The 16310-nt window shown below is 42.1% G+C and overlaps 1 protein-coding gene across 1 annotated transcript in view; it reads right to left on the reverse strand.

Annotated features, from left to right (window-relative positions):
- maml1 (mastermind-like transcriptional coactivator 1) overlaps positions 1–16310 on the reverse strand; it is a 36660-nt gene that overhangs the window by 13654 nt on the left and 6696 nt on the right. The window contains exon 2 of the mRNA XM_082178076.1: positions 3944–5224. Within this exon, the coding sequence (XP_082034202.1) occupies positions 3944–5224 (1281 nt within the window). The remainder of the gene's footprint in view (positions 1–3943; positions 5225–16310) is intronic.

Genomic DNA, 16310 nt, shown 5'->3' on the forward strand with positions numbered 1-16310 from the left:
ACACACACACACACACACACACACACACACACAATTATATTATGCATTGTTTTGTAGGGGTGTAACAATATATCACAATACAAAAATGCATCAATATGTGTCGTGTGTGGTTCACCTAAAATACAAATTACTTTAAAAAAAAATTCAAGTTGTCAGAGTTTCAGTCTGGTGATGTGTATGGACTCGTGGCGTGAGGGTGTCGGTACACCCCTAATGTTTTGCTAAGGACAGTGAAAATTGCTAAGATTTAGTTTCTTTATGACTCATGAAAGTTAAAGTCACATCATTAGTGTTAATAATCTCGCCTCAGAATAAGTTCCTCTTGCAGCATCTCTTCTCTGATGACGAGGGCGGAGCTATAACCTGTCACTCACATGAGATCAGCCAATAGCAAACCACAACCATCCAATCAATTCCCCACAGACACAATCAAGCCCCGCCCACATTTGTTCTTGTTCCTGAAGCGTTTCACTCAGATATACGACACAATAGAGGAGAAAAGACCAGCACAACTTCCCTTTCATGACGAGTTTAAGACAGATAGTGTGTTCAGTTTCATCTGTGCTCCTGCGTTATTCAGGTTACATAAAGCATATCCAGATTTGTAATTGAAATTAATTCATTTCAACGTCCACTTTCTTTTTCCTCTCTGTACAGCAACTACATTTCATTTATATGGATGTGTCTTCCTAAATGTGTGATTGTAGTTATAATCAGCTAGTCCTGCGCTGAGGGAAGTTATATTTATCCCTCAGACACTCAGACACTCCCTTCTGCCAGAGTTATCTTCAAGGTTAGCGGATGAGGAGTTCCCACCAGATATTCGGTTCATAAAAGGGCTTTTAGTGAGTTTTTTCGAGGTCTTTGACTGCATTTGAAGTGGATACTAAATTTATTCCCTCGTTGTAAAGCAATACTCTGCTTGGAAATGTCATTAATTAAGAGAAATAAAGCTGTTTTTGTCCCCGCACAAGATGATCAAGGACATCTCTGAACAACTATCTCCTTTCTTCTCACTTTTACATTCTCACACACAGCAAATGAAAACAGTTTCTTCCCAGAATCAATTTCGCCTGATAACATCATTGATAATTTCTTCCGCTTGGTCTAATCTGAGCGCCTCGTTTGCACTGTGGCTATGCAGAAACATCTCATCATCACTGTACGAGTACGACACTTGCTTTGATATTGTGTTATTGTATTGCAATGGCATTCAGACGCATAACTCGGAATATTCACAATCATCTACAACCTTGCGCATGCATCTATAACACTGGGACTGAGCAACAGCATTTGACCTACTCTGGGTGAACACGTGAGCTTCGGTGATTAGTAAGCACTCATTGTTACGAATCATTATGGGGCATTTCTACCACCGTGACATGAGTCTCAGCAACAGCAGATGAAAGGCAGAGACAAGCTCCGGCATGATTGCACATGTGACCGAGATCTTGCAAACAAAAGGGCCCTTTCTGTGGACGCCTGCAGATCAGACATGAAGCTCACGCCACACGTGCTGTACGCACACGCGTAAAGACGGACAGACTCCCCAGCGATCCGTGTTTTCAGTGTTATACTGTAGGGGGCGCTATTGCACACCTCCTGAAAGAGGACTGAGTCTCCTGATCAAAACACAGGAGAAGAAGCAGAAACAAGCGATAGAAGCACTGCTGACGCTCAGGTAAAATAACGTGATTATCAAACATTAGCATTAAACTGGCTAATGTTCTGAATGAAATGTTGAACCCATGAAGAGGAAACGACTGAAGCTTTGAGGTGTTGATGGACTCGAGCGACTCCGTCTGTGTTTTGATCATCGATCTGAATCCTATCTGGATGAAGACTTTGACAAAAATGCGATTTTCTCAGCTTTTTGTGTTAAAAAATAATCTTGCATCACAATAAGTGTATTATGATTGTCAAAACATTTTAGTAACTGAACTGAATTTTATTAGGTTTAGTGACAACATGTTACAGTGTTCACATGGTACAACTTCTGGTAAGCTATGTTTTTTTATTATTGCTTGACACAAATTTCACGATTTCAAATCAATTCTTGTGATTTGATTCAATATTGACTCATTTGGATAAATATTAGGTAGTCTACACAAGATAGGCGTTAATTTTTCTCAAGAAAAAATAAATCTCACCTAATGCTGTAAAACATACAGAGAGCAGCTGGTAGTATTATTTAAGGTTAAAAATAACTCAAATTAAATATAATTTAGTTTTTTTATTATAATAACAAATTTATTTAATGATATAAGTAAAAATATAATAAATATGTAATATAGTACACATATTTAGCAAAATACTCTCTATAGCTCTTGTTTCTAGCCAACAAACATCCTATAGCCTATATTGTGGTCATTGAACGGCTTTCCTGAGGTAAATGTGACATAATTGTTCTCCAGATGTTTTATTGACCTCTTTCCACAGTTGAAAAACACTGATTGGTCGATATTATGTATGAGGAATATACATTTCGGTAAGTTGTACTGTATCTTTCAACAGTGTTCATTCGTGTTTATTTACTATTAGCTAGAAAGGATCGGGTCACGTGCCGCTAGGGATCTGTCACGTCACATTTACAAGCGCCAAAACGGTATTTATTGTTTGAATTTCGTAATAAAATTGACAGAATCTGAGAGCTGAGATTTTTATATATCATAAGTAACTTAACCTGCTCTGTCTGTCGGTCTCCGTGTCCTCTGTGCCTCGCGATTCTTCTGTGCGTGAGAAAATGGATGTGTGGCGTGAGAGCGTGTGAAAAGTGTAAATTGCGTGAGTCTCACACTGAATGCGTGAGAGTTGGCAGCCCTGAAAATGTTTAAAAGCAGAGGCTCTATTCTTTCTGTTTATAAATTGCATGTTCAGATACTCATACAACAAAATATTCTGGGTGGCCATGAAAGTTTTGTGGAAATGATAAAAAATGCTGCTGGTGGCTGGGAACTTTTTAAAACATGCTGGTGGGGAATAACTAATCACTTACTGTCTCAAGAATCTTAAGTCAACATGTAGTTAAAAATACATATTGAGATGTGTCCAAAGTATTTTTAAATAAACAAATAAACCAGTAAATGAAATATGATACTTCTGTTTGATTAGTATTTCTAAAGTTAGGGTCATTATTGGATTGCATTTACGCCGCCTCTACATAGATTGTGAAAAGTTGTTAAAGTCTGTGTAAACATTTAAAAAAAGACTGTTTTAAATGTTACCTGAAGCGACAGAAATCTCTCAGGCTTCATTATAAACATCTTAAAAGATTTGTTCACTTCAGATTTAAAATGTCCTCGCCTCCTCTACGCCATTCAAGATGTTCATGTCTGTCTTTCTTTCTTCAGTGGAAAAGAAATGAAGGTTTTTGAGGAAAACAGGATTTCTCCATATAGTGACTTCAATGGGGTCCAACGGGTCGAAGGTCCAAATGTGAGTTTCAGTGCAGCTTCAAAGTCTCGACACGATCCAGCCGAGGAATAAGAGTCTTATCTAGACCTTTCAACCTGATTACGTAATGTGTGGCGCATCACAGCTACTGTAAGACCAGCATTTGTGGATAAAAGTATATAAATGTTTATTTCTGTTATAAAATGTCCGCTGGTTTGTCTGGATAAGACTCTTATTCCTCGGCTGGATCGTGTCAAGACTTTGAAGCTGCACTGAAACTCACATTTGGACCTTCGACCCGTTGGACCCCATTGAAGACACTATATGGAGAAACATCCTGGAATGTTTTCCTCAAAAACCTTAATTTCTTTTCGACAGAAGAAAGAAAGACATGAACATCTTGGATGATGTGGGGGAGAGTAAATCATCAGGAAATGTTAATTCTGAAGTGAACTAATCCTTTAACGTGCGTTTGGGTTTGGAACGACACAAGGGTAGCATTTGATGTTTGTGTGAACTAAGCTAGGTTCAGGTGTTAAGCGGGTCTCACCGGAGCGTGCTGTAGGTGTGCTGGCCTGAAGCTCATGCCGGCCGGCCTCGGCTTCTGCATCTGCTGGTGCCGCATCATGTTCAGGATGGCCTGGCTCTGCTTGTTCTGGCTCTGTGTGGTCGCAGGACCCCGGGGAGCCCCGGACGCCACCGCCTCGTAATGGGACAGGGGTTTAGTGTTGCTGTAGTCCAACATGGCCGCCTGGGCCGCGGGGTTGGGCGCGTGGCTTAGCATGGGCTGCATGTACCCGGCCGGAGCGCCCGCTTTAGGAGAGCCCTTGTTCGGCATGAGCATGGCCTTGGGGTTCGGGAAGTCTTGCGGGTACAGAGAAGGACTCGTCGGCTTCTCAAGCCCAAACGTCCCACTCATTTGACTTTGGCTGGGGGTATTTTGGGGCCATGATGTGGAGTGGTTTGGTTGCGGGTGGAATTTTGCCGTTTGCGACTGTGGTTTTTGTTGCGTTGGAGGCGGAGGCTTCTGAACCACGTGTTGCTGGCTTTGTAATATGGCTCTCTGCTGCTCGCGCGCCGCTAACTGTTGGAGCTGCTGCGCGGGGGAAAGGTCTTTAGGCGGGCCGGGGAGCATGTGGTTTGGGATTTGTCTGGTGGTCTGTTGCACAGGCGATGTGGCCGGAGCCGACACAGGTGAGCTGGTGTGAAGTGGAGGTCCAGATGAGGTGGGTCTCACCTGAGGGGACCCATTGCAGGACTCCTGGTCAAACGCGGGGGAGAACTCCGTCTTTACGTTGGCTAGATCCGGTGGGATTAAGCTCTGAGTTCCACCAGACGTGAGCTCCGGGTCTTTGCGGTCACCGAAACTGACGCTGAAGAGCTCTTGTATGTCCTCGTAGGGTACCGAGCGATTAAACTCCTCCATGATCTCACTCCAGTCCTGGTCGTCCAGGTTGAGGTCGGGGAAAAGGCTATTGTTCCCGGTCGAACCCCCGCTGGGGAGAATGCAGGGTAATATATCGTCCACCGGCTCCTGCTTCATCTCTTTTAGCAAGCGGAAATCTGAGTCCGAGCCACGAGACGCACCACTATCGGTGATCCCGGCGTCGTTGTGCTCCGCTCTGTGGTTCCCATTGGCCATCACATTATGCTTAGTGTCCATTGGTGAGAGAGGCGGCACTGCGCCGTTCGAGACCCCGTTACGAGCTCCTAGTGTGTCCTCAACACAGGTCTTCTTATTGGGCGGGTAGCCATCGCTGAAGCCGTTGACCTGTTCACGGGCAAGAGGCGACCCAGCGCTCTCCAACTTCCTCTTCACCGTCTCCTGTAACTGCACAGAGAGGACACAACAGATCATGCTTTAGACTTCATGCAATATCAATATTGATTTTCACAGCATTAATGTTTAATTATGGGCCTGTTCTGTTATAATTATATTACATATGATTTAAAGTAAAAAATAAAATAATGTGTTAGGTGTGCACTGTACGTGACAAACAAAAAGAGATCAATCGTAAATCACAACGAAGTATACAGACGCTGTAAAATGAAAATCCAGGACTTTAAGCACTACTTTTTCAAGGACTACTATCAGATATCTCACTTATCAAACAATATCAATATCTTTCAAAATAAAAAAAATAAAAAAGTAAATGGGTAAAAAAAAACAGATTTTTTTCTCCCATGAATATATGATTGACCTGAAGAATGAAAGACGTATCATATACTTAGATATTTTGCATGGCTATGAGCGTGATATTGCTCATATAAATATCCATATCAGATGGGTTACAGCATTGATTTTGTGTGAAAAGATTGTTTTATCAATAAAATTAAACACTAATTTCATATATTGCCTTTCAATAATTCAAGCACTTATTAAGTAGGTACTTCTCAGGACTTAAGGGATATTTTGGGGATATTTAATTTAATTTTATCAATCAATAAATTCCACTAGAAACAAACCTTGTTGTATTATTTTAATTTAATACTGTGAAGCTGCTTTGATACAATCTGTATTGTGAAAAGCGCTATACAAATATACTTGACTTAAATTTCAAAACGTCAAATTCAAGTACTTCAAGCATTTTAAGCACCTTGTAAGAACATGACAATTAATTGTCAGCACAAAATGTATGACCCTGACAGGTCTAACTTGGTAAATAATGACCGTGACAGGTCTACCAGGTAAATACCATGTCAATGGACAATAAGTTTGAACAATGACGAATGCGTGTCATGAACAAGCCAGCACGAAGCATGCGTGACAGCACTAGGAGCATCAGTTCGAGAGACTCTGAGGTTCAGAAATCCTGCACTCCCTTTACAATTACATCCCATATTAGGCAAAACATCTCGTTTTTAAAAGATGACGTGCAATTTTTCTTACTAAAAGGTCAAATGTCACGTGGACCAAGAATGCTGCCGTTCTACGTACATTAATGATCATTAAAAACTCGTTTCACAACAATTCACTCAAACAAGCAGACCGTCAGGGATGAATCACTCTCACTGAAGGGCCACTGAAGCACACCGAGTGCTGGACTGGCTGTGTTTAGAGTGTGACGAGTCTCTCCTCTTCCTGCGACATCAAGGGAACGATGTCCACCTGTTCATCTACGCTGTAGAAGTCTAGGCTGGCTAGTGCTGAGGGAGAGGTCACTTTGAGCTTGAGTTGGGCTCTGGTTTGTTCTTAGGTTAAACTTGCTTTGGTTTAGTATTTTGTTTTCTGTGGTTCATACACTGACAGACATTACAGATGACCATGTTTTCTTGTTTTATATATTTTTCTATTCATGTTAATAAATGTTTATTTTTGCAAACCAATTCACTGTGTCCTCCATTGCATTTTCCACGGCTTTGAGCCGGTCGTGACAAGAGTAAACTCCTGAACACAAGAACTTTTTCCTAAACTTTAGCTTAATTGATATAACTTTATCCTCCAGATTTGGTTTTATCTTTGTAAATCAATATTATATAACTTGCATTATATGTCAAAGTGTGTTTTTCAATCCTTAAGAATGGACTGTTCCTAGTAGGGGTGGGAATATTTTGGTACCTCACGATTCAATTTAAAATCAATTATCGATTTTTAATCAAATTTCGATTCGATATATGCTAGGGGTGGAACGGTACACAGAAGTCACGGTTCGGTTCATACCTCGGTTCAGACATCACGGTTCGGTACAAGTTCGGTACAATGGAGGGAAAAGCAAAACAAAAATGTAGAAGGCATTTTTTTTTTATTGTGCATGTCTGTGTAGGAAAGGAAAATAAATGTCTCTTTAAATAAGTTTTATTAATAAAGTAAATGCATAGAACCGGTTTATTTGTAGTGCATTGCCAATAGTTTTATATAATTAGTTTATTAATTAAATTAATAAAAAGACAAAAAGACCTTGAGATATGTTTGGTAATTGTACCTGAATGAATTTAAAATTAATTTGCTAGATTTCAGATCAATATATTTGTTTTCCTTAAAATTTTAACAACACTAACTTTATTCTCATCTGAATGATAAATAATTTATTTCTGTATAAAATAATCCTACCATTAAAAACAAATTTGATTTTCTTTTAATCAATGTAGAATGTGTAACTCACTGTGTTGGGTGACAGTTGCAGGTTACAGTTTGACAAAAGCACAATGTTGTGTTTTATTACGAGTGTACACAAATATAAGTAAACACTTTGCAGTTTGAATGATGTCCAATGAACAAAATGAGTATGTTTCCATTGTTCGATCGCGCCCGCGCCTCTCTGAACACACACACACACGCGCGCGCACACACACACAACATATTCCAGCATTGAAAACTTGACATCGCAGCCTGTCCATTATAGCCTGTCTATGATTATAGCCATAGATATTATGTCTATGATTATAGCCCATAAGTTATAGCCACGGAGCTTCAGAGCTAAGGCGGAGCTACAGATTAGGTGTCCCTAAAGAACCCGCGTATCTAACAGTAGTTCCGCATTACATTAATTAATTTGCACGCGAGTTTTATTTATTTTTATACCGTGTATTCTCCGTAAGTATTCATGCACCGAACCGTGATGCCCGTACCGTCTCGGTTCAATACGAATACATGTACCGTTCCACCCCTAATATATGCATAGATGAGATTGTAGTTTACGGTTTTGTGCTACTTTTCTTATTTGACTGCGGTAGACTATTTACTAGCACACAAAAAAATGTAAAAAAGGAAACAAATCCTACTGAATTAAATGTGAACCTTGAAATTTATTTACTTTTTCTTCCCATTTTAGTCAATCCAATATTATATAACTAATCCCCTTTAAGCTGACTGCAATCACAATGTACAATCAATGCAAAAATAGGAACAAAGAAGCAAATTACAAACAATAGGACAAATACAATAGAAAAAAAAAATATACAAATTAAATAAACTTGTTGAATAGGAGCAGAATGAGGTCTGAACACATCTAGCCCGTGCGAACAGACGTGAGCGGTGCTGATCGGCTCTCTGGCCGTCTGATGTCACCAGTTTCTGAACCTGTAAAACTGGTCTCGGCTACAGTCGCTTCTGAGACGACCTCGCTGGGCGGCACACCCACGAAACGGCCTTTCAAACATGCTAAAACTCTTCCCAAAGCAATTTTCTGCCGACATGCGTTTCTTAATCTCTTGTGCGCTTACTTTCCCTCGGTCTCCAAGCCTCCCCCACAAGCCTGAGTCTAATTACCATGTGTATGAGTGCAGATCCCACAACAAAAGAGCCAGCGCTCGGGTGCGGGAGTGTGCCGAATTCCTGCCCGTGCACGGCTCAGACGCGGCCGGCCTTTGATGCTCTGCCTCGTACGATGAGCAACCCCCGAGCGCTCGGCTCTGGCCCGAGGGTGTCGAGCACGGAGATCAATATTACAGCACTGACTCGGGTCACTACACTCTTTGCTTTGCGGTTACAGCTACTTCACAAACAAAGGGGCAAAGTCCAACAAGAGTTTAACATCCTTTCCAAAAGGTAGTAATTAGTGCTTTAATGGTTTGAGAGCAGCCAAAAATCTGCAAGTGCAATTCAAGCCAGCTGTTCATTTATTAGTGCACTTTGCCAAGACAAAGCAGCACTAGCTTTAAGCAAGTTTTCTTAGCTTTATACCCATTTAGAATTTTCAAAACAATGTAGAAAATGATGAAATATCTGATAACAAAAAAAAAAAAGAAGAAAACTAAAATTTTACCCACATCAGTGCATTACTTTCGGTGACCTGTGACCTGGTTAACCCTGGCCAGAAGCTGAGGAAGGCCAGAGCTGAACAGGGGGAACATGAGTTATGTTGAGTTACACTGCGGGGAACACATCTAGATGCTCTACAGTTCGCCACAAAGCCTTATGATTGAGAGTCACTTTATTAACACTTGCTTGCTAAAAACACCAGCCCATCTGTGAGAAGCTGCATCAACATCAGCGGTTAGGGTAGAAGACTGTCGACACTTAGCCCTCACACGCTTACAAATTATGTGATTTTCTTTCTTCCATGGCAATTCGGGCAATTTACCTTTCACCCGTTGTATGGAAAGTGTCTCTTGTGCTCAACTGAAGGAAAAAGTCTAGGGATGCACGATATAGCGGCCACCACATCGGTATCGGCCGATATACGCTCATTTTTAATGTTTCCGTTATCGGCCCTATAAGAAAATTTGGCCGATATATTAAAGCCAATAAATAATGTATTATTTCCTTCGGCTGAGACACTTCAGATACACTGTTCAACATGATGGGTTTTAATTGCTAGAAATATGATTGGAATCACTTCAAAAAACGAAAATAAAGTTCAGTGCAAGTCTGTCATATAGACTACATAACATTATAATGAGAACATTATATATATTGTGTGTTTGGGACAAGGCTTTTAACGGTGAGACTGTTGTATTTGTAATCAGGCTCTCCAAAACACACTGCGTTTCCACTGTCGGGCCAGTGCGAGCAGGGCTTTAAACGGGTCGTGTCGGGCTAATAGCCTCGGGTCTGGCGCACCGAGCCCAAAACACACTGCGTTTCCACTGTCGGGCCAGTGCGAGCAGGGCTTTAAACGGGTCGTGTCGGGCTAATAGCCTCGGGTCTGGAGCACCGAGCCCAAAACACACTGCGTTTCCACTGTCGGGCCAGTGCGAGCAGGGCTTTAAACGGGTCGTGTCGGGCTAATAGCCTCGGGTCTGGAGCACCGAGCCCAAAACACACTACGTTTCCACTGTCGGGCCAGTGCGAGCAGGGCTTTAAACGGGTCGTGTCGGGCTAATAGCCTCGGGTCTGGAGCACCGAGCCCAAAACACACTGCGTTTCCACTGTCGGGCCAGTGCGAGCAGGGCTTTAAACGGGTCGTGTCGGGCTAATAGCCTCGGGTCTGGAGCACCGAGCCCAAAACACACTGCGTTTCCACTGTCGGGCCAGTGCGAGCAGGGCTTTAAACGGGTCGTGTCGGGCTAATAGCCTCGGGTCTGGAGCACCGAGCCCAAAACACACTACGTTTCCACTGTCGGGCCAGTGCGAGCAGGGCTTTAAACGGGTCGTGTCGGGCTAATAGCCTCGGGTCTGGAGCAGCGAGCCCAAAACACTGTGTTTCCACTGTCGGGCCAGTGCGAGCAGGGCTTTAAACGGGTCGTGTCGGGCTAATAGCCTTGGGTCTGGAGCACCGAGCCCAAAACACACTGCGTTTCCACTGTCGGGCCAGTGCGAGCAGGGCTTTAAACGGGTCGTGTCGGGCTAATAGCCTCGGGTCTGGAGCACCGAGCCCAAAACACACTACGTTTCCACTGTCGGGCCAGTGCGAGCAGGGCTTTAAACGGGTCGTGTCGGGCTAATAGCCTCGGGTCTGGAGCAGCGAGCCCAAAACACACTGTGTTTCCACTGTCGGGCCAGTGCGAGCAGGGCTTTAAACGGGTCGTGTCGGGCTAATAGCCTCGGGTCTGGAGCAGCGAGCCCAAAACACTGTGTTTCCACTGTCGGGCCAGTGCGAGCAGGGCTTTAAACGGGTCGTGTCGGGCTAATAGCCTCGGGTCTGGAGCAGCGAGCCCAAAACACACTGTGTTTCCACTGTCGGGCCAGTGCGAGCAGGGCTTTAAACGGGTCGTGTCGGGCTAATAGCCTCGGGTCTGGAGCACCGAGCCCAAAACACACTGCGTTTCCACTGTCGGGCCAGTGCGAGCAGGGCTTTAAACGGGTCGTGTCGGGCTAATAGCCTCGGGTCTGGAGCACCGAGCCCAAAACACACTACGTTTCCACTGTCGGGCCAGTGCGAGCAGGGCTTTAAACGGGTCGTGTCGGGCTAATAGCCTCGGGTCTGGAGCACTGAGCCCAAAACACACTGCGTTTCCACTGTCGGGCCAGTGCGAGCAGGGCTTTAAACGGGTCGTGTCGGGCTAATAGCCTCGGGTCTGGAGCACCGAGCCCAAAACACACTGCGTTTCCACTGTCGGGCCAGTGCGAGCAGGGCTTTAAACGGGTCGTGTCGGGCTAATAGCCTCGGGTCTGGAGCACCGAGCCCAAAACACACTGCGTTTCCACTGTCGGGCCAGTGCGAGCAGGGCTTTAAACGGGTCGTGTCGGGCTAATAGCCTCGGGTCTGGAGCAGCGAGCCCAAAACACACTGTGTTTCCACTGTCGGGCCAGTGCGAGCAGGGCTTTAAACGGGTCGTGTCGGGCTAATAGCCTCGGGTCTGGAGCACCGAGCCCAAAACACACTGCGTTTCCACTGTTGTGCCAGAAGCTCCAGAGCTTCACTAAAACACACCCGTAACACGCCTCTCTAGAACAACGTCACTTAAACCCATTTCACCATCAAAACTAATCAGAAAGAATTCACTGGAAACAGCGAGATCGCAAAACAAACATGATAAAACCGACCGTTTGCTGGCATCTGTGTTGTTTACTTAAAGATTTAAAACCCAAGCATTGATGTTTTACCACAGGCTTACAGTAATAAGTGATACATTGATCATAATTAATTAATTTGTGTCAAAACTGCACATTAATCACACTCGTTATTTCACAAAAGAAAGATGACACTTTACTTACTCAGTCGCGTCTGTTTCGGTTTATTTGTTACAGGACATGCATCACATTTAGAAAGAATGATCATTTCTACAAATATGCCACCAGAAATACGACCCGAGGAGCTTTAGCATCTCTCCCAGTACAGGGATATCTTCAGTCAGAGAAACAGAGGAAGCTCCCGGGGGGAAAAAAAGTTGCTTTATTTCATGATCGGCTATGCGGAGCTAAATATAGACATCAGACAGTCCGGTATAAAGAGATGAGACGTACTGACAGATGAAATAAAAACATGATTGTGATAGCCTTTATGATTTGTCTGATTTCTTCAAGCAGTCATATTTGGACCAAGGTATTGGGCGGCCCTGAGGACGCCCCGGCGTGGCCCAATCAAGCCCCGGTGACGGTGGAAACACGACTGGCCCTGGCACACACTAGCCGCTCGCTTTAGGCCCGACAGTGGAAACACAGCTAGTGAAAGCACACACACAGCTGTCCAGAGGCCTTGGGGAACAATAGTGAGTCAGTGGTGTGTGTGAGCAGGGGGAAGGGTGTGTGTGAGCAGACCTGAGTCATCCTAAACACCGATCACATCAGCACAGCCATCCCAAAACTACTGCCATGCTAACTTCCACAGCCTTCATGCCAAACGAGCCCGACACTAGTCTGACTGCCCCAGACACGAGCATAACCTGGCTGAACGAGAGAACGAGACACTTCTGCCAGCCCTGAGCTGACCTCAGCATAACACACACCGTACAGTCACACACTGCTGCATTTATAGTCGTGAAGAAAACATGAGTGTTCTGGGTAGTTGTTCACTAGCCCTAAAGAGCCCACTCTCGAGTCACTATAGGACTCTGGTTAGGGATGGGAATAATTAAATCAATGTCCGATTAATCAGATTTAATCATTAGTAGGGATGCAGGATATATCGGCCACCATATCGGTATCGGCCGATACATGTTCATGTTTAATATGTTATCAGCTGATAAATACTGTATCATTTCCTTCAGCTGAGACACTTCAGATACACACTGTTCAACATGATGGGTTTGAATTGCTTGAAATATGATTGGAATCACTTCAAAAAAGGAAAATACGGTTCAGTGCAAATCTGTCATATCGGCTACATAACATTATAATGAGAACATTATATATAATGTGTGTTTGGGACATGGCTTTTAATGGTGAGACTTGTTTTTGTAATCAGACTCTCTCTCTCTCTCAAAAAAATGTATAAAATGGATTAAGATTCATCGGTCAATATATCGGTTATCAGCTTTCAAATTTAAAGAATTATTGGTTATCGGTATCAACTACGCTTGCAACAGCGCGAACATGATTTTAGAGCACATTTTACAATAACGGTACAGTCTCAGTTAACAGTAGCTGTGTTTCTATTACAGATTTTGCGCGAAACTTTTGCGATATTTTCTAAATGTCGATAAAAAACGATTGCGAATGCAGTTTCCATTAACCGAAGTTATGCGACTAAAACATCATTTTTTTCCTTTCACGATAAATCATTCCAACCACTATGGCGACTGATGTTAGTAGTTTACATTAAACCCCAGCCACATAACTAGCCATTACTGTTAATGGTGGGAGACATAGGCGTGTATCCAAGCTTTAATGGCAAGGAAAGCCTCTTATACTGGGAGCTCTTCTACTGGGAGCGGCACACATGAGGAGTTTCTGGGTGACAGCCAATCAACAGCTTTCACAAACGACGTTCACAATAAACGTCTAGCATCAGAAAAACATTTAGAATTATGTTTTTCACTCCATGACCCACTCAAAGCGGTCTTGCGACCCACTGGCTCTGGATGTAATGTAATATGTCGCACTGCTGGCACTAACCTAGCGGGTCACGTCTAGGGCTGAAACGATTAGTCGACAATAAAAAATTGTCGACAAAATATCTTTGTTGTTGAGTAGTCGTTTGATCTCACGTGACCTAATGTTAGGGCCTGCAATATCGCGATGTGACCGCTACGGCACTGTAGCGCTAGAGTGTAAGGTTACAAATGCTATTGCGGTAGAAGAAAACACAGCGCGAATTATGACGGAGTGCAAACTAATCCGAACTAGTGTGAAAGTTTCACAACACTTCAATCCATGAATGCTGTCGTGTGCAATACATGCAAGGAGGAACTTGCTCTTCACGGGAGCACAACATGCATGTTAAAGCACTTAAAGAGGACGAGAGGAGCCGGTGAGAGTTGAATGCTCTCCAGCTGGAGCTAAATCTCTTTATTAGAGAATGCAATACTACTAATACTAGTAATAATATTAACAATAATAATATAATTACAGTAATGTGATGATTTATTTTTGCATAGAATAAAGCTTGATCGAGCTTGGGAGTCAGGGCTGTTTTTATTATTGTAACACTATTAGGTATTACAGTCTTATCTCTTGCTTGTATTTTGTTCCATAATCATGAAGACTTACAAAAGGAGATGTTATGAAGAATATCATGTCAGTTACTTTTTCATACTGTAAATTAAAAGGTGAATGAGAATGTCTCTGTCAGCTCAATTGTCATGTAAATTTTTTTTTTTTTTATTCTTATAATAATTGTTTGCAGTTTAAGTTTGTCTGTAATGCAGCTGATTAATTTTTGTTAATTTTTTTCTATTGAAAGAGAACAGAATATTTAACCAATGCTTAGAGAACATTTGTGTGTGATTTGAGTTGGACAGAAATCTGAGAACTTAAAGAGCATGACCTGTTTAGTTGCTCAAAGTTCATTAAAAACCATTTCAAAAGCTGAAGTGATTTTCTTTTTTATATATTATAGTTAGAATATGTATAACTCAGTGTTTTAACTAATTGAAAAAGCTGAATAATCGTTCAAAACTTACTGATTAGTCGGCGAAATAATCGACGATTAGTCGATTAATCGTTCTAATTAGGGCTGGGCGATATATCGATATAAAAAAGATAGATATATTTTTGAAATGCGATATGGAATTAGACCATATCGCATATATCGATATAGTTCAAATTTGCGCTGTGATCCTTGCTCCACCGCTCCTCCTTTTCCACTCTGCGTGCGTGTTTAGAGCATGTTATGTTATGAGAGGCGAATCATGACTACTTCAGAAAACCCAGCACAATAGGAACTACCAGGCAGTGACATAAGTGTACGCTGAGATAAAGTTTTTCACCTCAGAAAAACTGACTTTCTTGTCCTGTCAGCCGTTATCCTGTACTCGTAGCGCACACTCTTCAATTGCACGCGCAAATGTGGCGGCGCGCGCTGTATCGCCTCACTGATCAAGTGCAAAAGAAACTACGAGCATGCAACGCCGTTACGTTGTAAATTATACGAAATAAAAGTAATGCAGGTATGATTTTCATTCTATTCACCAGGAGCAGTTTCCATGTTTCATTAACAGTTATTGTTAATATTGTGTATTCACCATGGTAACTGTCCTTTCCATATTAACTCCAAAATGCCACTATTTTTCTTTGTGTTATTTTTTTTATTTTTAAATGACTGTAGTGGCTCATACCAACATTGTATTAACAAAAACTAGTTTGGGACTGCTATTTAATAACTTTAGCATAGGCCTAATGTTTATTTATTAGTACTAGTCTTTACTATTAGTCATATTCTTACAATTTATGTTATATATGTATATGTATGTATATATATAGGCAAATTATAACATGTTTACACAAAATTAGTTTATAGCCTATATATATTGAATGTAAACGTTGATAATCATAATTAATAAATCGCAATTACAATTCGAAGGGAATAATCGGCAATTATGATTTTTGTCATAATCGTGCAGCCCTAACTTAGGTGAAGAAACCTGTTTATTATTTATTCATTTGATTTTGCAACTGTTCACTGAAATAGTTGGTTTCAATAAAACTACTTGTTGTGACGTCATATTTGGCTTTGACTTTGACTGAACATTTTCTCTCACTTTGCGGAAAAAATATCGGGATATATATCGTATATCGATATTCAGCCTAAATATATTGCGATATGACTTTTGGTCCATATCGCCCAGCCCTAGTTCTAGGGCTGAACGATTAATTGCATTTGCGATAATATCGCGATATGATGAAACGCGATTTTTAAACCGCAAAAGCTGCGATTACACTCTGGTCACGTGACACGCGAGAGAAAAGCAGTCATCAGCATCAACTTGGCACGCTACGCACATAGGCCTGGCATACAGGAAAGAACAGTTTATGTTTGATTTATGTGATATTATGTTATTATATATATAATTAATATATAATGTATAATAATATATTCAGAGAATTTCAGAATCGAGTCTGAGCTTAGTTTTTAAACAGATGCGTGATGACGCTGCGTGTGCTTTAGAAACAGCCGTATTTTCTCTCTCTCTCTCTCTCTCTCTCTCTCTCACTC

Source organism: Leuciscus leuciscus (assembly GCF_965113295.1).
Source record: "Leuciscus leuciscus genome assembly, chromosome: 8".
Taxonomy (NCBI): domain Eukaryota; kingdom Metazoa; phylum Chordata; class Actinopteri; order Cypriniformes; family Leuciscidae; genus Leuciscus; species Leuciscus leuciscus.